Here is a 27023-nt window from a genome sequence, read left to right as displayed (position 1 = left end):
TTCCTTTGTAGTTGAAATCTAATTTTAAGCCCATACAAAACTTTATCATAATCACAAAATCCAAATATACCTTTCAGAGGTACTGCTACGGTAAAACTATTCTCAGCTTTTGCGTCATCATTATACATTGACTTCCTTTGACTATAACCAGGGTCTGCGTTTGTACCCATTGACATATCAGGAATAAAACCTTCAACAGCTCCCTTACCCATTCTATCACTAAACGAATATAGTGTAAATTTCATCATTTCAGATGTAGCAGAGACATAATCAACCGCTTCAACCTCTTGTGTTCCAATATACAGGCGGACACTGTCAAACATTTTCCAGAAGAAATCATTTACGAGTGTAGCATTAGTATTATTCGCAGCCTTAGTGAATTTAAATTTACACAGCAAGAAACTATCAGCTATATTCAAGTAAGTTTGTTGATTATTTATTTCAAAACTTTGTTCCGTTTGAATTCCAGTCTGTTCCTGTTATAGCATTTACCTTAAAATAGTCTTCCTTTTTTTGTGGAGTTTGAAATGATAATTGTATCATCCAAATCATAGATACTATCAATCGCTTCCATACTTGTATTTATATAGCATTAAAATTGTTGAAACCCTGACCCAAGTATTTTAATGATTTTTTGTCGTTCTTGTGAAGATAGTTGAGTTTTACCTTTTTTTATTTCTTTGATTGCTTGTAATTTATGAGACTCCTTTTGAGCATCTTTTATACTCTTTATAGCACCCGCAACTGAACCCACGGCAGAAGCAGTTGAACCAATTAGGTCTTTATGTTTAAGGATGGTTGAACCAATACCCATTAGAGTATCAATTATCCCATCTCCTTTATTTCGAAATTGATGACCTACACCTCGTTGTCTCTTAGGTTTATAGTATCCTCTACCCACATACCTTGTATAGTATGGTGAAAGGTACATGCCCTCACCTGTAATTATTTTATATTTTCCCAACTCGTGTTTTCTCACAATAACCATTATTTATTTATTGAAAAACTTCACGTAGGTGAATTCTGATGGATATAATTTCATCATTAAAGGATATCATACGATTATCTTGGTCGGTTATCCTAAAATTTACTCTGTATATGGTTTTTCCTGACACAGGTAAATAGACAAGATTTTTTGGTTCCATATTAAATTTATAACCAATCGGGGTTGAGTATGCACTGAATGAAAATATTGTATTTGTTCTTATTCCATCGTTATAAGCACCATCAATCAAATCACAATGAATTAATACTGAATTTATACCGGAGGATATTTGGATAACATTATCACTGTAAAACGTCCCGTTATTTTCAATCTTTTTTGAAGAGAAACCCAATAGCTCTCTAAACGAATTTTCAATCGTGAAATCAACTTTATAATTATTTTTAAGTTTAATAGTTGATTTTGAAGTGTGTTTTTGAATATCTATTACAATATTTTTTGGTTCATCACCTTTTTCTTTCATAAGGCGAGAGACTTCTGAAGATATTTGAGAAATCTCGTAAGCTCCAGGTGAAACGGTTATAGTTTTATATCCACTTCCTGGATTATAACTAAACTTGTTGTTTTTCTCTGTGATATTAAACAAGGTATTATAAGTTTCCATCGACAATAAAGATGCCTCATATGAGGTAAGGGGGTCAAGTTGTAGTGGGTAAGGGAATGAAGCTGTGTAATCGCTCGTTGTGAAATTAAAACTAATTGTGCTTCTCATCTTATTTAATATCTAATAAAATATCTTTGTATTGACATTTATTAATTATTTTCATATTCATCAACTGATCTAAAATGGCTGAGGATTCATTAAAACAATTGTTGTTTCCAGCCTTCTTACTACCTAACAACAATAATAGCCTATTAACTAATTGTGATGGGTCATTTGGAAGAAAACTAACACCCGAACCAAGCTTACTTAAAGCATCAATAATATGTTTCTCCTTCTCATTCTTCTTACTTTTACCAGCAACAGAAACTCCATAATCAAGTGCATTTAGCAACTCAATATATACCCTATCTTCCTCTCTTTCCATATCAAGTGGTTCCTCAAAATATTTTGAACCGCTGAATCCGGGGTTTGTTAGAAGAAACATTAATCTTGGAGTTAATTTAACATTTGGTTGAGTAGAACTCAAGAACATCAATTCATCATTAAATATCAATACCTTTTCTTTCACAAGATGGAACACTGCTGGTTCTTCTGTTGGAATGAGACCTGCTCTGGTTTTTGAATCTGCCAAATATTCATTGTTTTGAAGAGCTTCCACTACATAATTAGGGGGTTGATTTACCTCAAGTTTCTGAAATAATTCTTCATCATTATATTCTAATTTTCCAAGTTCTTGTTTTGTTATCTGACTAAAATCTTTGAGCATTTGAAGTTTTTTCGGAGTAAATTCTACCGTGGGAACTGTAGGGTGTTGAGTTTTTAAAAGCGGTTTAAAAAATTTCTCTTGTTTTCTTTCAAAGGCTTCTTCACCAGTTAGTTTCTGTCTCCGTTTCTTCTTTATCTCTTCCTGTTGCTTTACAACTTTTGAAACCAACTCTTGATGTTCTTTAAACTTTCTTACTCTTTCTTCGGCATTCATTTAGTATTGAAAAATATCATTTAATGAATTGTAAAGGTCAATGGGAAAATTTTCCTTTTCTTCATCATTATAGTAAATGTGTTGAAATAAATCTTTTTCTTTAAATATTTCATCAAATTCTTTATTGGTATTAATACGAGTTGTTATTTCTTCTTCACTAATACTTGTATCTCTGCTTTTCATACGTTTGCGTTGAGTCTCCTCATCGATATCAAAACCAAATGATAAAATCTTAACTCCATCACCACACAATTGTTTAATAATTTGTCTCATTCCTTCAGGATTAGTTTCTAAAATCCCAAGACCATTAGATTTTACTTTATTTAACTCACTCTTACAATGTGAATATTTTGTAGAACCAGGAGAGACCTCCTCAAATATTTGACCTTCGTTCCTCAATCGCATATGTTCCTCCATTGAAATGTAGTAATAATCTTTCCCTTCTACTTCTCCTGGTCGCTTTGCTCTGGTTGTAGTACTCACAAAACGAATCATAGGGTGTTTTTAAAAAAAACTTACAATCTTTTCATTTTTACTATTCAAGAGTTTAGATTTATGAAAGTTCTTTCCAGAAGCAGATTTACCCACAAGGTTAATAATAATTGTTGTCATTTATATATGTAATTATGTTTAAAATAAAAATACATCCTTTAATATCTCATCTTGTTTCACAACAATATATTTATATTTTTCAATCGTGTGTTTCATATAATTTTCAAATTCTTTTTTACTACATAACGTAGAGCAATTATCTCTCCAAAAATTATTTACATCTATTGAATTTAACTTAAATAAAATAAAAGTATTGGCATTGTTTCTTATTGAGCGTCGAGGGAGTTGAAAATATGACTGACTAAGATAAATACAATTACAAGAAGAATGTCTCCCTCTTGTATAGTAGCTATCCATTACTGTTTGGTTTCTCTCATTAACACAATCATCAAAGATGACGAGGTTCTTTTTTGATTTATCTAAATCTTGAGGTGAAGGTATATCATCCGTATTATCACTGAGAATACAAGTTATGGGTTTTGGTTTAGGTTTCTGTGTATCACAAAATAGTTGTATTATATCCTCAATGTTATAATCATTTAGTTTGTTTTGAAGTTTAAATAAACCGATAATGTCTTCCTTTTTAAGACCTGCATTAAAACCCTGTGAGAGTAGTTGATACTCGGGTTGAAAACTTGACTTCGTAAAAATTATTAAATTATCATAATCTAAAAAGTTGGGGGTAAGGAGCATCTTTAAAAGCAAACAGGTTTTTCCACATCCGCTTGAACCAACTATTAGACATCTCAATGAATTTGGAATGTTTTTATGGTTATTAAATTTTATCTTATTTTCCCAAACGGGTAAAAAATCATTCATTTATATATTTGGAAAACAAGTCATCCAACTTTTTTTGAGCTATTTTAGAAACTCTATATTTTATCCTGAGTTCGGGTTTAATTTCAAAATAATTCATTATTTTATTTATGTCGTATCTTGTATTAACATTTCCATTAAAATTATTTTGAATAATAAATATCATTAAACCCTTATACATTTCCTCAATACAAAGAGTCTCTTTCCTTGTAAGAAATGGTGTATTATCACCATAATGCTTAACATTCATCTCTCTTATTAATCTTGTAAAGTAATTCATTTTTGGTTCTAATTTAAAAGAGTTATATGTTTTTTTATATTTCTTATTATCATTAATTAGAATATAATCACAGAATAAACATTGTTTATATGAATCCTCATCATTAAGCCCCACTATCACAAGCCGGACAATTCTCTAATTTATCATATGGAGAGTCTGGAAATTCTAAATATCCTTCAGAACTTATCATATTTATGTGGTAAATTTTTACTTAAACTAAATGCAAGTTTATTCATTAATAAATACAATGTTTCAAAGCACAAAAGACAAATTTCAATCAATCTCTACTTCGGTGAAAGATATAGAAAAATATGTCAAAGATGTTAAATTGAACAAAGATAAATATGGAAATTTTTGGGTAAAACCAGTTATGGAAAATAACATGAGCCCCTCTATTTCATTTAAAGGAAGAGCTCTAACTATACCTGGAAAGACATCCATTAAAGTAAATCTAACAAAAGTTTCTCCTCTACTCCTGGCAATTTATTCAAAGCTTGAAAAAGTGATTGACCACAATACTTTGAAAAAGAATGATAAGACCATCAACAATACTCGTGGAGAAATTTGTATTTACTTTAATAATCCAAAGGGTGTAGATCTAAGTAAAATGAATGATGTTAATATTTCTGGTGAAATGTCATTTCGTTCTATGATAGAGATTATTTAAAGATAACTTTTGATATTAAAAATGTAGAGATTGAATCCGTTAATGAAAGAAAGTATATTGGTATAGATGGAAAGGTTTTTTCTGCTAATTAAATATGAGTCATTACAGCAGTGAAGATTTTACTATTTCATTGAACTCGGACGATAGTGATGATAGTATTTCATTGAACTCGGACGATGGTGATGATAGTATTTCATTGAACACAGATGATAGTTATGATACTAATAGTTTGTGCTCAAATGATAGTTATGAGAGTAGCTTTATTGATGACTGAGTATGATTCTGAGTATTCATGTGATAGTTATGACTTAGATGATTCTGAGTGAAAAAGTGTTTTAGTTTAAGCACAGCGATATATATAAAACGGAGCTGTAAAGCTCAAAAGTGTTTTATTTTAAGCACAGTGATATATATAAAACACCACGTTTTCTCACGCTATAAATATGGTTTATTGTGATACTTGCGAGAAGGAAGTAAAATATTATAAACAACATATTCTCACCGCAAAACATACATACAACATTCTTAACAAACTTTCCCCTCTTCCACCTAAAACAAAACATTGTAAGGTCTGTAAAACAACCATCCTCAAGAAGGGGTTTAAAGCCCATCTTAAAACTAACAAACACTTGTCAAAATTGTTTACTATTAAAAATACTGATGGTGCTTTCAAAAGACATATCAGGATTCGAATCTTTAACTTCAAACCTCCCGAACCAAAGTCTATAGTTGATGCTGTAGAAATAGTCAAACCTGCTGTTCAAACATTGATTGAAAAAACATTAAAAGAAATGAAACCACTTAAATTTTATATGGGGGTAAAATTAGAAATGACAAAGGATAAAGGAGTTATAGATACACCATACATGAGAACTGAGCCACACTTTATATCTTCATATCAAGATTTTAAAACATCAGGAGTCTATGATGAACTTATTAAACAAGAGCAAGATGTGGATAATTCAATCGTAGGAAGTGGGTTCAATATAGGAAAAATTATTTACATAGACATTCATATTCTTAAATCAGATCCTCTAAAAGCTTCTTCTTACATTGATTTACCCAGTGTTATCAAAAATAGAAAAGCAATTATCAATATCAAAAATAAAGACAATAAATGTTTTCTCTGGTCTATTTTAGCACACTTACATCCTCCACATTTTCATGATGAAAGAGTATCTCATTATAAAAAATATGAGAATACATTAAATACGAAAGATCTAAAGTTTCCGATGACTTTAAATGATATTCCTAAATTTGAAAAGATGAATAATTTATCAGTTAATGTTTATGGTCTAACAGAAACAAACAACATTCAGGTTTTAAAGCTTTCTGACAATTGTAAACAAACTCATATTAATCTTCTATATTTTAATTCAGACGAAAATTCACATTATACATACATCAAAGATATTACAAAATTAATAAAACCACAAGTATGTAAAAGAACAAATAAAAGATATATTTGTATGCATTGTCTTAACTTCTTCCATACACAAGAAAGATTAGATAAACATTCAAATTATTGTGGTGAACATAAATCAACGGTAATCAACATGCCTATAAAAGGCTCAAAGATCACATTCAAAGATGAAAAGAAAACAATAAAACATCCATTTGTTATATATGCTGATTTTGAAAGTATTTTAGAAAAAATTGATACTGCTTCTCCAGATCCAAAAGAATCATACACAAATAAATATCAAAAACATACTCCTTGTGGTTTTTGTTATTATATCAAATCATCCGTTGGTGATAAATATAACAAGTTAGAGATGTATAGAGGCTCAAATACCCCAGAGGAGTTTGTGAAACGACTAGAAAAAGACTGTGTTCGATTAACCAAGATAATGAGAGAAACCAATAAACCAATGTCCTTAACAAGTAAAGAAAAATGAGAATTTATAAAAAACAATGTCTGTCATATTTGTGAGGAGAAAATTGGTAAAGGTCGAAAGGTTTTTTTTTTTTTTTTTTTTTTTTTTGTATACAAGATCGAGGCTCGTGAAAGAGCGAACATTAATCACACAGAAAGACAAACCGACACATAAAACATATAACATCGGGAGCGGTAGACAAGATGGGGAGAGAGGGGGAAGGACACAAACACAACATTTGAGAGCAGGGACCGAGAGACATGGAGACATCGAGAGATCTGAGAGAGGGCGAGGGCTTTGGGGGGGGGGGCATGGGAAGGGGGCGGTGGGAGAGGTATAAAACATATGGACACTGCCAGGACTTCCAGGAAAGTTGGAATTTCAAACAAGGTGGATCTGGGGTGAATTAGCGGGGGTAGAAAAGATCAAGGTTTTGGATGGGGGAAGATAAGAGATGGTGGTGAACAGCTGTTTTAAAGACCTGGAGGGAGGAGTGGGATTGAAGGGAGTGAGGGAGTGAGGGAGTTTGTTCCAGAGGCGGGAGAAAAGAGGAATGAAAGAGTGAAGGTGAGCAGAGAGCCGAGATTTCGGCAGTTTAACCATCAGAGGGTTGCTGGCAGATCTTGTGCGACCTGTAGGAATATTTGGGGGACAGAGCACAGAGAGAGCTGGGGGTGCAAGGCCGGAGAGGAGTCGGTAGAAGACAGAAAGACCACCTACCTGCCTGCGGTGAGTGAGTGAAAGGCCCTCAGAGATAGCTTCATCGCGGGAGATTCCAATAATTCTGAAAGCTTTGGTTTCAACAGCGTGAAGCCGAGCTAGGTGTGAGGCAGGAGCACCGGCCCATAGGGGAGAACAGTATTCCATTGAGCTGCGGATGAAAGCCTTGTATGTGGTGAGGAGCTCAGGTGTGCCGAGGAAGGACTTCGCACGACGGAGGATGCCCAGTCGGCGACTGGCTTTGGAGGCCAGCTTGGAAATGTGGTTTTCCCAAGAAAGATCATGGCAGATAGTGAGACCCAAAATCTTGAGCGACAGAACTTCTTGGAGAGGATTGTTGAGAAAGTAGATGGGAGGGTTGTCCAATCGATCTTTTCGGAGAGACATAGTAAGAGTGTGAGATTTGTTAGGATTGAAAGACATGTTCCACTTGTTTGACCAGTCTGTGATTTTGTCCAGGTCTTCAGAGAGTGAGGAGGCAGCAGACTGCCGATCTGAGGGAAGAGGAATGGAGCGGCAGAGAGTGGAGTCATCAGCAAAGAGATAGAGAGGATTTTCGAGAGAGTCAGAGAGATCATTGATGAAGACCAGAAAAAGCACGGGGCCCAGAACACTGCCTTGGGGAACTCCAGCCTGAACAGGAAGAGGAGATGAGAGAAACCCATTCAGGGCCACACGTTGACGACGACTAGAGAGGAAGTCTGCCAGCCATGCGTGGAGATTTCCATAGATACCAAAGGAGGAGAGTTTGGTGAGCAGAGCGGGGTGCCAGACCGTGTCGAAGGCACGTGATATGTCGAGGGAGACAGCTCTAATTTCCTGTTTGGCATTGAGGACCTCCATCCATTGTTGAGACAGCAGAAGCAGCATGTCCAGAGTAGAGTGACCTGGTCTGAAACCAAATTGATGATCAGAGATCAAGCCATTGGAGAAGAGGAAAGATTTCATATCCGAAGCAATGATGGATTCCATGACTTTGCTGATAATTGGGAGAAGGCTGATTGGTCTGTAGTTGCTCGGATCTGTTTTTGCACCTTTTTTGTGCAAAGCGGTGATGTTGGCTGATTTCCAAGCAGATGGCAGTTGACCTTGAGCAAAAGAGAGGGTGAAGAGAACAGAGAGAGGGTGAGATAGAGCAGCAGAGCAGGATTTTAGGACCCGTGGGCTGATGCCGTCGGGTCCAGTTGCAGAATCAGAGTCGAGGGTTGACAGAAACTTTTCCACCTTGTCAGGAGGAAAGGACACGGAGTCCAGGAGCAGCAGGGTACGACTGGGTATGGTGGGTACAGAGAGGGATGGGTTTGGGACACAAGATTTAGAGGCAAACACAGAGTTGAGGCATTCAGCTTTTTCACGTGCGGAGTCAGCTGTGTAGCCGTTTGAGGTAAGGGAGGGGATGGAGGGGGAACAAACACCAGAAACGGATTTGACCAGACGCCACCAGGATTTGGAAGAGGGAGACAGATAAGAGAGTTCGGTCTTGAGAATGGAGAGATATTGTTTCCTGGCTCTCCTGAGGGTGGACACACACTTGTTTCGGGCTTTGTGAAAGGAAATGAGATTTCCTTCCGTTGGATTTGCTTTCCAGGAGACGAAGGCAAGTTGTTTCTGGGCAACAGCCTCACCACAAGATTCCGTGTACCATGGACGGGAGGAAGGGTATGACAACTGAAGACGAGATGGGATAAATCTGTGCATGAGAGAGAGCAATTTACTTTGGAAGAATTCCCAGGATGAGTTGATGTCAGAGGTGGTAGAGATGGGAGACCAGTCCAGATGATTGATGGCTGCTTGAAGACCGTGCCAGTTGGCCTGAGTGAAATGCCAGACTCGTCGACGCTGAGCAGGCTCCCTGAGGATGGTCAGAGAGATGTCCACTTTAACAAGGACATGATCAGATGATCCGATCGGAGCAGAAGAAGAGCAGCAGACATTTTCAGGGAAGTTAGTCATAACCAAGTCCAGAAGAGAAGATGTTCCGTTGACTGAGATCCGGGTCGGGAAATTGACAGATTGTGTCAGTCCCAGTGAGTCGCAGAAGTCCTTTGCTGAAAAGCCATGGCTGGTGAGAGAGGTACCCACACCCAGCCAACTGGCATGGTGACAATTGAAATCACCACATATGAGGAAGAGAGAGTTGGGATGAGTAGATAGAAGTTGGTCCATATCATCAGACAGCGAGATGTAGATGGAGTCATCACTGTTTGGTGGACGGTACAACACACATATGAACAAGAGGTGGGAGCGAAGGGGAAGCCGTAGCCAGAGGTATTCCTGGGGGTGAGGTGGAGAAAGTGCAGTGCAGGGCGAGTGAGGAAGAGAGTTTTTGTTAAAGATAGCAACCCCGCCTCCAGGACGAGGCTCAGGTCTATCATACCGGAGGAGGGAGTAGCCCGGGAGAGATACTATGGAATCAGAGACATCATAAAGGAGGAAAGTTTCTGTTAAGCAGATCACGTCTGGTTTGACAGAAGCAACCTGTATGGAGAGATCAGTTAAGTTTGAACGAAGGCCCCGGATGTTTGAGGTCCATACCGTTAATGAAGAGGAAGGGGGAGCATCAGATACAGAACAGGGGGGAGGAGGGGTAGGGTAAGATGTGGAAGAGGTGGAAGAGATAGGGAGAGCTGTTGAAGGTGTGTCAGAGATTTCAGAATAGCTCGGAGAAAGGGAAGGATGGGGCGGACAAAAGGTTTGATGGTGATTGGGTGAGCCACAATGAGGTGTTATTTGAGGAGGGGGAAGAGCGAGGCAGAAGGTTGGGGGAGATGGAGGTGAGAGTTTGAAGGGGGAAGAAGCGGGGAGGACGCTTTGAGGAGGGGGAGTGAGAGGGGGGAAATTGAGAAGCAATGAGGGTGGGGAGATTTGAAGGGGAGGGGTGAGGGGGGAGTTTGGGAGGGAAGGGACAAGGGGAGGGATTTGAAAGGGATGGGATATGGGGGAGATTTGGAGGGGAGGGGTGAGGCAGGAGTCTAGGAGGGGAGGGGCGAGGGGGCGTCTTGGCGGGGAGGGGTGAGGGGGTAGTTTAGGAGGGAGGGGGCAAGGGGGGAGATTTGAAAGGGATGGGTGATGGGGAAGATTTGGAGGGGAGGGGTTATGGGGAAGATTTGGAGGGGAGGGGTGAGATTGGATTTTTGAAAGTGTACGATTTATGGGAAACGAACATTTATTGCAAAATGAGTTTCTTGTGACCTTCGAGTTAAAAATACGTTTAAGGACGCTGGATGGAGGATGGAGTGCAGGAGAGTTTAGGGAATGTAGAAAAAAGGCACTATAGGAGATGGATATTTTTTTTGGGATGAATTGATTTGGTGAGCAAGTCGAAAGCAGCCTTTTAAAGAAGAAGAAGAAAAAGGTGTTATAAAATATGACGGAATACATAACTTGAGGGGAAAGTGTAAACATTGAAGGTTAATGAGTGAAAACTATCTGGGGAAATGGGGGAGAAACACGTGGTCGAAGAACGAACGAACGAATAAGAATGAATAAACGAATGAGAACAGAGAAGGAAATGTTTTTTGTTTTGTTTTTTTGAGTTGAGATTTACACAAGGAAGTAGGCTATGGGTGAAAAGCCTGGGAATACAGAGAACGAAAGTTATTGGATCACAAACGACGGACCGCTGAGAGAAAAACAAAGCCTCAAGGTTGTACAGTGCACACTGTACAAGGCCTCAAGACACGACACGGCAAACAGACGATCAATTTATGAAAGATAAACACCGAGAAACAACCAAAGTTGCACACAATAGCTTCACACACCGAAAGATAAATACAGTTTCGACAAAATACAATTGTGAACAGACTTAACTTCGAAAAACGTGGAGACCGTGTGGAGCTTCGAAAATCCCTCCCACCGTCTCCGAGATCTCGCGAGATCTCGCGAGATCTTGGAGACGGCGGCAGGGATTAGAGACCATTGTCATCTCACTGGTAAATATAGAGGTCCGGCTCATCAAAGTTGTAATATTAATTATCAACTCCCCTCTTTCATTCCTGTCTTTCTTCATAACAACGCTCATTATGATACACATCTATTTATCAAGGAACTCTCAAAGACTTCTGGAAGTATCTCAGCAATTCCAAACACGGATCAGAAATACATTTCATTCACAAAAACAATTCACACATCTCCTATTACTCATATCAGATTTCTTGATACATTTAAATTCATGGCAAGTCCATTGGCTAACTTGGTTCAAAATCTAAAAGAGTTTCCATGTCTTTCAGAGTATTTTTTAGATAAAGATTTTCTAACACAAAAGGGAATTTACCCCTATGACTATATGGACTCATTTGAGAGATTCAATGAAACACAACTTCCTTTAAAAGAAAATTTCTCTAACAAATTAAATAATAGTCATATATCTGATAAAGATTATGTACACGCACAAAATGTTTGGAAAAAATATAACATTAAGAATCTTGGTGAGTATCACGATTTGTACCTCAAAACTGATGTGCTTTTGTTGGCTGATGTGTTTGAGGCTTTCAGAACAATCTGTCATTCTGGATATGGATTGGATCCTGCTCACTATTACACTGCTCCTGGATTGGCTTGGAGCGCGATGTTAAAAATGACAAAACAAGCTTTGGATTTGATAACCGATGTTGATATGCTTTTGATGATTGAAAAGGCAAAGAGAGGAGGAATTTCACAAGTCTGTTCAAAGAGATATGCTAAAGCAAATAACAAGTACATTCCAAATTATGATCCATCGGTAGAGAGCTCCTACTTGATGTATTATGATGCGAACAACCTGTATGGCTGGGCAATGTCTCAGGCTCTTCCTTATGGAAAACTTAGATGGGTAAAGGAAAAAGATTACAAAAAGGTTTTACAAGATGTATGTATCTCTACACAAAAAGAATTGAATGATTCAAAGGTTGGTTATTATTTTGAGATCGATTTGAAATATCCAGAGGAACTTCATAACCTACACAAAGATCTCCCATTTGCTTGTGAAAAGGAAAGTCCAAAGAAGGAGTGGTTAAGTGATTATCAACAATCATTTAATATAGGTGAATCAACAGAAAAATTACTTACTACATTATATAACAAGAAAAATTATGTTCTACACCAAAGAAATTTGCAACAATATTTATCAAAAGGTCTAAGAGTAGAGAAGATCCATAGGGTTCTAAAATTCAATCAAAGTCATTGGTTGAAGGGGTACATTGATTTTAATACACAAAGAAGAACAGAGTCAAAAACAGATTTTGAGAAAGACTTTTATAAATTGATGAATAATGCGGTCTTTGGTAAGACCATGGAAAATGTGAGAAAAAGACAAAATATCAGACTATCAACATCTTGGAAACAAGCATCAAAATTAATTAATAGACCGAGTTTTACTAGAGCTGAGGTCTTTACTGAGAACTTTTGTGCGATCCATTTGATTAAAGAGAGTATTGAAATGGACAAACCTATTTATATTGGAACATCAATTCTTGATTTATCAAAGTCATTAATGTATGATTACTTTTATAATAACTTGAGGAAGAAATATCAAAATGATGTTCATCTACTTTATATGGATACAGATAGTTTTATTTTGCAAATTAATACTGATGATGTTTATTCAGACATGAAAAAGGACATTAATATCTATGACACTAGTAATTACAGTCCAGAGAGTGAGTTGTTCTCTTCTAAAAATAAAAAGGTGATTGGAAAGTTTAAGGATGAATTAGGAGGAAATGTCATGAGTGAATTTGTGGGATTGAGGTCTAAGGCTTATGCTTATAAATACATTGTGAATAACGTTGAAAAAACTGATAAGAAGTTAAAAGGCATAAAGAAAAATGTCATTAAAGAAACAACAAACTTTAAGGATTATTATGACTGTTTAACAACAAAGAAAGAAGAGTTTAGAAAGATTAATGGAATAAGAAGTTATAAACATAAATTATATTCAGAAGAGGTGAATAAGAAAGCATTGGGGGCTTTTGATGATAAGAGGTTTATTTTAGAAAATGGAATTGATAGTCTCCCTTATGGTTATACAAGTATACAAGTGATAAGTTAAAAAGGGGGGTTAGGGATTTTAACGGGCTACCGCCGCCTTTTTACAATTATATAAATGATAGAACCAAGTACCAACCAGACTAAAGAGTGGAGGTGTAATCAACCTTGGTATATAAATGGTAAACATAACGAATGTGAAAAATATCAAATAGGTATAATTGAAAAGACAACTGGTAAAAAAATTTACAAAACAAATAAGAGAATTAATTGAAATACCGGTGAATTGGGTAAAAAAGATGGAAATATTTTTGAGTGGACGGAAAACTTTGATGGTTGCCAGGAAAATATATACTTTAATTTAAAAATGGTATGTGGCACTGGAGGCGCTCAAACAAGAACATTGAGGGAGGTTTACCATTTTATCTTAGCTCAGTTAAAATATCTTGATAAAGAACCAAACTCAAACATCTTTTTTGTTAATATATTAGATGGTGAAGGGAGTGGCAAGAGAATTAAATTATTTCCCACGCATAAACAAATATTTGTAGGGTCGTTGTTTGAGTGGGTCAAAGATGATTCACCAGATGATATTAAGAGTAAAAGGTTAAAAGGTCCATAAGGTCAGAAGGATCACAGGTTCACACAGAAGGACCATTGTTTAAGTGGTCTAATGAATAAGGATAACATGTCAAAAGGTTAGAAGGTTCGTAAAGAACAGGGTGAGAGAAATAGAGGTGTTTAGGGGCAATGAGGGAGGGGAAAAATTAACATGTAAGTCAATGGGAAAATGAGAGTGTCCCAGAAGCAACATATATACACTACTGAGAGGGTTAGTTTTCAGAATCGAGATAGTTTTCCCACCCTAAATACCCCCTTTTTCTCTCCAGCAGGAGTCAGTAAACCACCTGCACTATTCCAAATGCACACGTGAAAACCGAAGGTCTCCCCACATTTGTGGGGGTAAGGGGGATTATTTTGTGCCAATGACCTGACCCTGGATAACCCAAGCACATCCGTAAAATTTCGTCGATTGGACCAGCCGTTTGATTTTATAACGATCAGACGTACACAGAATTCCCTTGTTACCTCCGCCACCAAAGGTGGATGAAGGTTATGTTTTCACCATTCTGTTTGTGAACAAATTCTCTCAAAAGGTTGTGGACAAATTCGGACTAAATTTGGCAGAGATGTAGCATATGTGACAAGGACGAAACGATTCGATTTTGGTGAAGATCCAGATTCGGATCCTAGAATTTTAAAAGTGATTCTTCACCATTGGGAGATAGGGCTAAAAAAAAGATATAGCGGGCAGGTTGCTGGTTAGCACCCCCCCCCCCCCCCCCCTTCTCCCCCAGCTCTCTCTGTGCTCTGTCCCCCAAATATTCCCACAGGTCGCACAAGATCTGCCAGCAACCCTCTTATGGTGAAATTGCCAAAATCAAGACTCTCAGATCACCTTCACTCTTTCATTCCTCTTTGCTCCCACCTCTGGAACAAACTCCCTCACTCTTGAGTTTCATTGTCATTGGTTCTGGCATGGAATGTTCCATATCAAACTCCCTCACTCTCTTCAATCCCACTCCTCCCTCCAGGTCTTCAAAACAGCTGTTCACCACCTTCTCTTATCTTCCCACATCCAAAACTTGATCTTTTCTACCCCTGCTAATTCACCCCAGATCCACCTTTTTGAAATACCAACTTCTTACCTGGAAGTCCTTGCAGTGTCCATGTGTTTTATACTTCTCCCACCTCCCCCCCAAGCCCTCTCCCTCCCACAGATCTCCCAATGTCCTTGCTGTCAAATGTTTGTGTGCTTCCCCCTCTCCCCATCTTGTATACCACTCTCCTTATATGTTTTGTGTATCCGTTTGATTTTTTTTTTTTTGTGTGATTAATGTTAGCTCTTTCACGAGCCTCGATCTTGTATACAAAAAAAAAAATAGCAGTAATCTCTAAAAGTTATGGATAGCTTTGGATGAAACTTGGACAGGTTTGTGTGTGTGACAAGGAAGAATAGTCAATTTTGGTGAAGATCTAGATCCGGATCCAGCTAGTAGAATGTTTTTTCAAGTGATCCTTCACCATTGAGTGATATGGCCAACCAGGCGGAGGTGTGCTCTCTACTGAGTGTCGTTGTAGTTCTATATGGTGAGATAGGAAAGTAACGGATAAAGGCATGACCTCATCAGAATGCAACCACTAGTTAGCTTCTACTTTGATCTCTCTTGCCAACCATACAACAAGGTGAAATGCCTATCTTACAATGACTGGTCAGAATCAGTTTCCCCAAATATGGCTTGGATGAATATCTGCCACTTCATTTCAATAAATCATCCTGTTTGTTGCTATGGATCAAAAAAAAAAAACCCTCTGGATCTCACAATCAGCCATGGCCTCCACTGGATATAGAACACAAAAACATGCCTTAAAAGCTCAAATGCAGAATAGGCATCTTCCATGGACAAATCAACCTCAGAGCAAACAAGGCCTTCAACAGTAGCTCATTAGAGTAGTGATTTCCCCCCCTCATGGTTGCCTCCACCACCTCTCTACCTATACTAAATTATGCAGAATCCAGAGCCGTCAAGATCTTTGGCATCTCCCAAAGAAACAAAAGCACAGGACCTATTGCTCTCTAATTGAAGGGTAGTTTGTGACCGTGGTTTCCTGCAAACTTCCTTCCAATCTTGCTCCATTTGCCCTTCCCAACATCCATCTCACCAGGATGGACATGTTCTTCCAAAATGCCCAAAATCCAGAATTGCTGCTCACCTACACTCCTTTGGTTCGTCTTTCTTCCGGTCATGGCACGACCTTCCCTAGTCTGTTCAATCTTGCTCTTCTTCTGCCCAGGGTGGAGAGTCAGCAGAATATTACCATCTCAAGTAATCCCCAATCTCTACCCCCATTAAGTTACAGGTTCTAAAATTTCCTTCCCTCTGCTACCGTTCATCCATTCAATTGCTTGTTGCTTCCATATTGTGAAGCTGCTCAGTTTTATCAGTACATTACATTGCCTTCTGCCTTCTGCCCTCTTCACGAATTTACATCTTGGACAAACAAAAATTAATGCATACAATTTCACAGAAATTTCAAATTATGTTGGTCCAAAATATGTTGGTTGCACAGAACCAAAGAATGGTGCACAGAAAAATGATGCACCAACTTACAGGGCATTTCTGAACTGATGCACCAGATTTTCCAGCACACCCAGGTGGTCTACAGCATAATCAGCAACACACCTGTACACTCTGGAAAAGCCGCTTTTACTCCAAGCGTACAAAACTATCGAGATTATGGTGTCAGATCAGAAACTGCATAAAGCAAAGGAACCACAATTTGTACATTCTTGCTGCTGCTCAAGCTTATAAGCAATCCTTCATCAAATCCTGTGGACCTCAGAGGTTTCTGCACAAAACAACCACCTAGACCTTTTCACATTTGCACACAGTTCTTACCTTGCAGCCCCAATCTTGATTCAATTCCAAAATCATGGCCCGCCGCTCTCTTGTCGTATTGGTTGCATCAAAAATCTGAATGCAAAACAGTACAAGACAAAGGACAACTTGGGATAAACCAGAACTGCAATAAAAATAGAGTAATTCTTCCAAAATCTCCAGTTCCCCACTCTTTACCCACACTAAATACTTACCGCCACCTTTCCACCAGCTTCGCTCAGGTACCATCGTGCATCATGCAGGGCAGCACGAGCACAATGTCTGATAGGGAAATGACAGGGGAACAGAAAAATCAGAAATGCCTAAAACCACACTGGAAGTGTATACCATTCGGGGAGGAAGTTGGGGTTTGAGGGGGAGGGTGGGAGAGGAAAGCACATTTATATAACTAATCACTTTAGGCCATCTCCAACGGAATGTTAAAATATTCCTCACTTTCAGCAACAAAACAAACTTTCAAAGAAGGAGATACCAATAAAGTAATTTTAGAGGAAAATCTTACCGACGAATATTAACACCCTCTTCATTTGTGGGAGCGAATAACTCGTGCGATTTATAACTCTTCACAGATTCTCGCCGGTACTGACCAGCATTGAAAACTAAAATGGGGGCATGGGGGGTGGGGAGGAACAAACACCTCTTAGGCAACCTTGAACGTTACTTGCCTTTGGATTTCATGCAATGGCATCACAGCAAGAACACATTGAAACTCATTTTCAGCAACAAAAGGCCCACACAACAGCACACAAAATGCAAGTCGAGCAGATGCGATGCTGCTTTAACATATCCATCTGAGCTCTATGCAGCAGAAGGTCATAGAATGTACTCACTTCGAGTGGGAAAGCCCAGCCAGTTGAGATAGCGTGCCAACTTGATGGCCATCGACGTCTTGCCCCGAGCTGGCAGGCCAACCATCACAACCAATGTTGGGGACAGCACTGAATGGTCCGAGGTCCCTGAAATAATTTGCTCATGATTACAAGTGAAACTAGAAAGCATCACAAAATGCAAAGCCCATCCACTTTGTACTTGAACTTAGGTTGGCAAAAATGACAGCAGGTGGGGGGGAGGAAAAGGAGCAAAAAACTAAATAGACAAAAACATATATATATATACATATATAAATATATATATATATATATATATATATATATATATATATATATATATATATATATATATATATATATATATATATATATATATATATATCTACGGTTTGGAGATTTGCACATATTGATCATTATAGGTTAAAGGGTTGCCCCCCCATAGTTAGTTCCACGAGCAACACGTAGGCCCACTTATAGTATTAGTTATGTCATAGTATGTGTAAGTATAGGCCATTTCCCTTATTAATATCTGCGTTGTGTAAAGACATGAGATTAGGTCCCGTTCATTTTGCGTCCACCCTCCAATTCCACCTCCATGAGCATAATTGATCCCGCGCCCAATTAGGCTGCCCGTTCAGTGTTACGCTTTGGCTGCCCGCTGCATTTGCTGCCCTTTGCTCGCTCACTAGTCAAGTAACACGAGGTAGGCCTGAGAAGGAGGAGCGTGGGGTCGGGGTGGGGGCGGCGTTGAGATCGGAGCGTCAGAGGCGATGACAGTAAGAGCCACCAGCCAACCAGGGCTCCAGCGGCATGGCGTGAGAGGGCGTGGAGAGGGCGTGGAGAGGCGCGTCTGGTAAGTGCGAGAAGGTTCGCAGGGCGTGCCTATATAAGTCGCTGCACAAAGCCCTTGAACAGGACTTGAGGGGGCGAGCGCATTGTGAGGACTTGTTGGGAGAGGGAGAGGGCTTGGTGAGGACTCGCAGAGGAGAGAAAGGACTTGTTACAGAGAGGACTTGTCGGCAGGAGAACTTGACTCGCATCACTCGCTTTGAGGCTTTGAACTGTACCTTGCAGTATAACGTACGTGCCAGAGGGGAGGAAGAAGAAGCGTTGGCGATACGAGTACACGGCTGCAGCCAGATGCGCCAGTGGCGAATAGCGCCTACTTCAGCCACGCGAGTAGACGCGGATAAACCTACGAGTGATTAACCGCCAACAGCCCCAGAGCCCACACCCTACCGTTCGCCCCGTAATAACCCTGTGCATCCAAACGACACGCGGAGAGCGCCTGCCTTCTCTACTTACCATCTTGAACGGGACGAGCCGGAGACCGGAGGGAGCTGCACGGGAGCCATCCCTGGACGCAGTGACCATCTTCCTGCAGCTGCAAGCCGTGTGTGTGTGTGTGTGTGTGTGTGTGTGTGTGTGTGTGTGTGTGTGTGTGTGTATATGTGTGTGTGTGTATGTGTATGTGTATGTGTATGTGTATGTGTGTGTGTGTGTGTGTGTGTGTGTGTGTGTGTATGTGTGTGTGTGTGTGTGTGTGAGATGGGCCCGTTTGTCCTGGGTATTAAGTAAGACTGTCTAAGGCTGCACTGTGTCCCCTTTTTCTGGAATCATTGTATAGTGTAAATAAATCTGTTCTTCCTTTTTCCAATTTATCCATTGACTAAGCATGGCACGAATAAGACCGCTAGAACCGGGTTCACCATCTAAACGGCACGGATCGCTAATACGCACCGCTCGGCATCAACACGCGTGGTTCGTGCGAGGCTTATTTCCTCGTTTCAGGGCAGCGCGAGTAATTAGGCAATAGCGAATTCTAGTCCTAATACCCTATTTCGCGCTGTCCGGGAGGGACGTCATAGGTCCCAGGTCCCGCCAGGCCAGTCAAAGACAAGGGGACTAATCCCCCCTTGGTAAGGGGAGAAGGCCGGCGACCAGTTCCGCAACAACATATATATATATATATATATATATATATATATATATATATATATATATATATACTTAGGTTGGCAAAAATGACAGCAGGTGTGGGGGGGGGGGGGGGGGGGGGAGGGGGAGGAGCAAAAAACTAAATAGACAAATATATATATATGGCCATTGTACATAGTTTGCTTTTCTGGTGGTCGTGGTGGATTTTTGACCGTTGGGTCTGCCCTCTGCTCGGTCCCAGCTCTGCTCGGCTCCTCCACTGTTTCCTCAGGCCCGCTCCCGTTGTTTGCGGCGGTGGCTGTTTGCTGCTGTGGTCTTGATTATATAGACACCAGACATGATAGACTTGCTCCATTCTATATAGATTTTACAAGATATTTCCTTCAAATGCATTGGGAAGAAAATCGCTGTCGAGTTAAAATTAGGTTTGCTGAAATTTGTCCTAATCTTTTGTTCATAAAAGGTAGAATAAATAAATGCACATTAATTAATAATTTGAGGGGATTTGTTTGTGCAATTTGTAAACCAGGACCTACAATCACAGGTTCTTTACTTTATTAATGCACGAGTAGAAAATACAGCGGCAATCGATATGGGGAATGGCAAAGCGAATCGTTATGAAACTTGTCATTATTGAAAAGCCTGCTGTAATACAGATAAGATTTGCTGCACAGTACGGTGGTGAATATCTATCAAGGACATCATATTAAAAAGCAACCTGAAGGTAACGAGTTGACAAATGAGGCACTTAAAAATGTACTGCACTACCTATGCACACATCCTAAAGAGTTAAAACAGTGAAGGCCAATGAAAGCTTCCACCTCTTAAGGGACAAGTTATCCAACAACCCTCCCCCCACCCATTTTTTTAAATTTTTTTAACTAAAGATTACCTTTAGAAGAGTGATGAAAATATCTATATTACAAAACAAGTGTCTGTCCGTCCTGAAACTACTCCCTCAGTTTTGGGGCTAGCCCCACCAAACCACCTGTGGAACGTTTTGGGGCCCCAGCGGATGTTTTAAGGTAGGAAGGAGGTTTCACAAGTTGCTCAATAAAATTATGATTTGGAAATTGATCCGATACTGAGCTGCTCCGAATCAGGAAGTTAACACATGACAATGGGCTGGCTTGATAATATTGTCCTGTGGACGACTCCATTAAGACAGAGTGTCCACGGATGGAATCGAGCTTAACGAGGCATTTCCAATTCAATGGCGGATCATACACAAGTAGCAGGAGGGTTTGGGGGAGAATGCCGCTTACCTTCACGGCCCCGACGATGTCTTCTCCCTGTGGAAATTAACAACCCGAGATGGAGGTAAAATGTACCAAAAAAATATTTATTACGGAACCCGAGAACAATGAAATGCGATGATAAAACCTAAACCCCTCGAATGGAGCGCTCCCACACTTCACTTCAAATACACAACACAGGAAGAATGAAATAAAGAAAACGTTGTGGTTCGGGTGTGGTGCATCTTATCTGTGTCTGGAAGTAGCGTCCGTCAGGAATCGTCCAGGCTCCGGTGTGCACACTCTGTCAGGCCTCACCGAGCGCTTCGCTCGAGCTGGTCTCGCCGCTCAGCGACGAGCCTCGCTCGCACGTGAACACCAGGGACGAGAATCGACGGCGCTCCAACGTTTCCCCAATGTCCGTCGTAATGCAGGCAATTCGTGGTTCGCAAAGGAAAGGTCCAACCGGGAACGAAAAGCAAAGGCAGAAGGGAGGTGCGGGCAGAAAAGAAGCCAAAACGAGAAGAGCCAACACAAATGGACAGTCCAGAGCAAGAGGGCCAAGGGAAGAGACAGAGGCGAAGAGAGAAAATGTCGGTCTCCGCTCTTTTATCAGATGTCCTCTGACGTCACTGGCGCTTCCTCCTCCAACCAGCGCATCGCTTCTAGCCTTCCCGAATCTTCCGATCTCTTCCTTCCCCTCCCATTGGCTGAACGCTTGGCGCCCTGCTCCCATGCCATTGGTCCGTGGCCAATCACAAGTCCTTCTTTACTCTCCAATCAGTGCTCTTGGTGTTGCTCGCCCCTTCCCCTCCTGTCAATCACAAGTTCTCCTGGGCATGGCTCTCAGCCTGCCTGGTCAATGTCTGATCGCCATAGTGTACCACTGCGCGGCCGCTTCCTGCTTGTCTTTTCGGTCAGTCATTGTGGTGGCGGGGGAATTAATTAATGTGGTGCCCTAATGGATCTAGCTAATGTATGTGATGTATTGCTATAAGGGACACCGGGATAATCAGAGGTTTGACATACAATGGAGTTAGCATAATCCCTACAACTATTTATCATGCCCCATTCCTCGTAATGGGGACGAAGATACACTTTAATCCAAACAAACCACCTAAACAGAAATTACAGGTGAGGTTTCCTATAACGACAGCCAAAGCATGATACCTATGCAGATCTACCTGGATCTATATATGCCCTACCTAACCGACATAATATCTCAATACAATCAGGATTGAACAGTATTTTGTTATAGTATTAATGTATGATTGGAATGATGGTTTGGAATGAAAATCTAGAAAAATAAATGAGAAAATGACTTGAGGGTTTCTACTTTCTAACAGTGACATACAGATTCGCCATTAACTGGTTATAGAACCATTCAGACTGGGTATATTTTTTGCCCAAGTCCTTCACGGGCCGGCTGTCCATGTCTGCCGTTCAACTGAAAGTCACAAGAATGTGGAATTTCCACATGGAACAATTTTCACATGGAATTTTTCACATGTACACATGGAATTTTTCACATGTACACATGGAATTTTCACATGAACATGGAACAGGGAACATGGAACAAATTCCATGGTCTAGCATTCACATTTTTCGCATAGTTTGGTTTTGGCTTCCCATCCATGCATAGCACAGGTACTTCACGAGTAAGCTGATATACCGGTACATAAAACACCAATCAAAGGCATTAACAAGAGCCCAGGTCAATTATAAACTACCCTCCTATTTGATAATACTGTACTTTGAGCATATCGGGTGAGTTTATAAAAAATAAAAAAAAGTGTAAAAATAAAAGTTTTAAAATTCTCCAAAACAAAACTCAGACTACATTGGATTATGGCAAATATGATTCCCGGTATGTGCATCACCACAGGTAAAGTTAAAACAAAAATAAATGTAATCACAGAACGTCAAACTGCATACGTGATATCAGCCCAACCACTGCTCTTTCCACCTTTCAAGGACTGCAGCATTACAATCAAAACTATTCAGAGCATTAGAAAAACATAATATGCCTAATGGTTGCTCGTACAAGAATACTGAAGCAGCTTGACGTTAAACACAACAATAAAGCAACGTTTGTGAGAGGCTTGGGCAATTCAACAGCCAGAGAGCACACCTGGCATGCCCGACTGCCCAGAATATGCAGACAATTTACTCAGCGCACGACAGCAGCTGTACCGAGTCAAGGTAGCACGACCAACACCCTTCCAGCAGTGGGGCCATTTATTTATTTTTGGTTTTAATTTCAAAAATAAAATACCACATTTGCATCAAATGGTTATGTTTATATAACAGATTGATATCTGAAGTTCAGATGGCACAAAAAATAAATAAAAACACAAGGAGGTACATGGTAGCTCAATGAGAAGATCCGCAATGCAACAACGGGCAATTATAAATGCCACCAAGTCACGTTTGGGTGTTTCTGGACAGGTTGCTATTATGCAAGACTGGTACAAATGGGGGCCAATCGGTAATGATTGGATTGGCATCCCAGAGGTTGTGTTCAAATTGGAAAGTGGAAGGAAATACTATTAAGGATATAAATAACTAATATTACAGTTTGGATTCCAGCTTCTGGAAGGATAACTTGTCAGGAAAATTGCAACATCAAGCTGTTGGAGGATTGGATGGAGGGAGTAAATCTACCTGCCCAACCTCGGCTGCATGCAAATCCACCTATCCTATAAACTGTGAATCCACCCATGGGTAACAGACTGAAATTGCCCAAAGAGCATTGGGACGGGAAACGGCTACTGAAACCACCTCCCCCCCCCCCCCCCCCCAACATAATAATTTAACCTTGAAGTAACCAAACAACAAAACTGCTCAATAGTAAAGAAAAATCTCACCTTCAGGATAAAACAGCCGAGCTGTGTCACTGCATGGAATCATTCCAGCCAAATCACCCCCAAATTGCTGTTACACAGGCTCTCTATGTTGGACCTCAGCAGAAAGCCAAAAGTAGTTCCCAGCAATTCCAAAGCTACATTCAGCATAGCCATAATAATTATTAGTCCCAGCATTCCGATACATGAATATCCAAAACATGTAAACTTTACATCAGTTTAATAAACGACATCAATAGACATGCAACAATGTCACAGTTAAATAACTGGAACAGCACTCAGTCAAGAGCATACCTCCACCTGATGAACAGATTACGTTTTGCATCTCAGAGGAGACCAGAAAATCACAATACAGTCACATTTAACTAAAAATCACAGGAATCACCATAGGTCACAGTCTTTCATACCCTGATCTACCCTTCGTTTTTGGCCATATCACTCAATGGTGAAGAATCACTTTTAAAATTCTACTAGCCGGATCTGGATCTTCACCAGAATTTAATAAATTCTTTCTGGTCACACGCACAACCGGTCCAACAAGTTTCGTCCAAATCCATCCATAACTTGAGATATCCTGCTATGTATCGTTTTTGGCCCGATATCCCAATTGATGGTGAAGAATCACTTTAAAATTCTAGTATCCGGATCCGAATACGGATCTTCACCAAAATCTAATAATTTCGGCCTCGTCACATATGCTACATCTCTGCCAAATTTCGTCTGAATCCATCCACAACTTTGACATATCTTGTTCACAAACAGACAGAGCCAGGGGTGAAAACATAACCTCCATCCACCTTTGGTGACAGAGGTAATTAGAGCTAGTCTGTTGAGTTTCCCATTTTAGCATTCGTCCAAACATGCCAGTATTCCAGGATTCAAATCCTATATACTGTGGTGATTTCATTCATCTATTGTCCAATGAATGTAAAGCTGGTATATCTGTGAGCATCTCTAGTTAGTCTTGTATTTAAAAAGGTATGACCAACCTCCTCCACATCCTTGTGCATCAATTCACAAAACAAAGCAAACTTTGTGTACAATAAAGAGTCAATCATTTCAGATATTCATCAAAGGCCCAAAAAACCCATTGAGCACACAGGTTTTATAGGCTTTAGGTAGTGCTTCAGGAGGGATTTGAGTGGGAGAGGGACGGGATTGAATGGGCAATCTTTAAACACGACTGTGTAGACCGGTTAAAAGAAATAAAAGACCGAAGACCCAAAAGACCCCAAGGACCCAGAAGACCCAATGGACCCCAAACACCCCGAAGACCCAATGGACCCCAAACACCCAGAAGACCCCGAAGACCCAATGGACCCCAAACGCCCAAAATACCCTGTAGACGGTTCAGCACAAAATACCATGAATACAGAAAAGACCCCAAAGACCCCAAAATAATGAAAAGACCCTGAAGAACCAATGCATCCCAAAGACTCCACAGATCCAGAATACCCAAAAGACCCAAAAGACCCCAAAGACCCCAAAATAATGAAAAGACCCTGAAGAACCAATTGATGGATCCCAACGACCCCAAAATAATGAAAAGACCCTGAAGAACCAATGGATCCAAAAGACCCCACAGATCCAAAAGACCCCACAGACAATAGCTGCAGCTAACTAACCCCACAGAAGTTTGAGATTTTTTTGGACACGAATTTCAATTCAACCAATTATGGCTGGAATACCACCTCACCGATAGGTGAAGACATAATCATCCTATATACACCATGACATGTTGAAATGACACATGGCAAGTTCAATTTTTTTTTGTCGAGCGGTTTTGGAGAAAATGTCGTCCAAATTTATTCCTTTAATCCAATATGGCTGCCACACCATGTGACCTGACAGTTAGCAATAAAATATTCTCCGTGGGGATTCCCCTCTTAAATTTAAACTTTTGCATCGATCTGACAAGCAGTTGCAAAGAAAAACAGCGAAATATAGATGTGAACGGACACAGATATATTGCAATGGTCTCGCATCCCCTTCGTGGTGAGACTAATCAATTTAAATCAAATAATGACCAACATTCAGCCATAAAAACATTGCCTCAAAAATGGAACCATGACGGCTTTCATGGGGCATGCAAGGCTAGACCCCGCTCCAGCAGAAAAATGGCCTTAAAGAGAAAAACTCAAATAATGACCAAAAAATAAAAAATATATTGCAATTATGAGACCCTAAAGGCAATATATACATACAGTGAAACCTTGACTTACGAGTTTAATTCGTTCTGTGACCGAGCTCGTAACTCAATTTGCTCGTTTCTCAAATTAAATTTCCCCATTAAAATGCATTGAAATGCTATTAATCCGTTCCAGCCCCCCAAAAAACCACACCAATTGTTTTTGTTACGTGTTTTTAAATAAGAAAAATGTACTTTATAAATAACAAATAATGTATAAACAAGCACGACCTCGTATATACTGTACATAATAAGCGGCGTTACGCGCGCTGCTTGTAAACAAGGAGGAAGCGGACAACGCGGTAATTTGTAAGAGTCTTTATTCAAGAGCTCACTAACACTGGCGCGCTCCGGGCTGCGCACCCGGTGTATATCCTGAGGCCACGCCTACCCCTCGGCGTGGCCCCCGCCCACTCGGTGCGCGGAATGATGTCACCACGCCAGTGAGCCTCCGTGTCCGCCACAATGTAAAGAAATAAACTGGTTTTATTAAGTGTATTTACCTTGAAGATCAGACGAAGATGCTGGGGGAGGTGGAGGAGATGACTTTTGCCTTTTTCGCCACACTTTCCTCGCTTTCACTTGCAGGGCGTTTCAATAAAAACCTGTCCAACGAGGTTTGTTTCTTCCTCCCTTTCAAAATGTTTCGATCGTACTGCTACGATCGTACTGCCTCGCCAAGTCGACAACACACACACCTCGCTCATGTTTTTCGACGATTGCGTGTTTTATATCCAAGCACATCATCCTCTTCTTCTTCTCAGTACTGCCCTTGGCACTCAATTTCTTAGGACCCATGGTTAAAACTAAGAAAATTTCCAAAATAACCAAAATGCGAAAACAAAGCAGCAGCGATATACGGCAGAGATGCTTGCACGGCAAGATAACCACGTGACCGGAACCCACCTGGTGGCGTAAGCTCCAAAATAACCAAAATGCGAAAACAAAGCAGCAGCGATATACGGCAGAGATGCTTGCACGGCAAGATAACCACGTGACCGGAACCCACCTGGTGGCGGGTGGCGTAAGCTCCAAAATAACCAAA

At 40.1% G+C, this 27023-nt stretch overlaps 1 protein-coding gene across 3 annotated transcripts in view; it reads right to left on the bottom strand.

The window, feature by feature from the left end:
* LOC137425011 (6-phosphofructo-2-kinase/fructose-2,6-bisphosphatase 4) overlaps positions 1-27023 on the bottom strand; it is a 94255-nt gene that overhangs the window by 26717 nt on the left and 40515 nt on the right. For all 3 annotated transcript variants that reach the window (XM_068113000.2, XM_068112998.2, XM_068112997.2), the window contains exons 2-5: positions 17754-17879; positions 17426-17522; positions 17118-17184; positions 16924-16998 (exon numbers count right to left, since the gene is read on the bottom strand). In XM_068113000.2, coding sequence (XP_067969101.2) covers positions 16924-16998; positions 17118-17184; positions 17426-17522; positions 17754-17879 — 365 coding nt within the window. The remainder of the gene's footprint in view (positions 1-16923; positions 16999-17117; positions 17185-17425; positions 17523-17753; positions 17880-27023) is intronic.

This window comes from Myxine glutinosa, chromosome 4 (assembly GCF_964187855.1).
Source record: "Myxine glutinosa chromosome 4, kmMyxGlut1.1, whole genome shotgun sequence".
In the NCBI taxonomy this organism is placed as follows: domain Eukaryota; kingdom Metazoa; phylum Chordata; class Myxini; order Myxiniformes; family Myxinidae; genus Myxine; species Myxine glutinosa.
The sequence above is the reverse complement of the archived record's forward strand: the minus strand, read 5'-3'. Positions and strand labels throughout refer to the sequence as shown.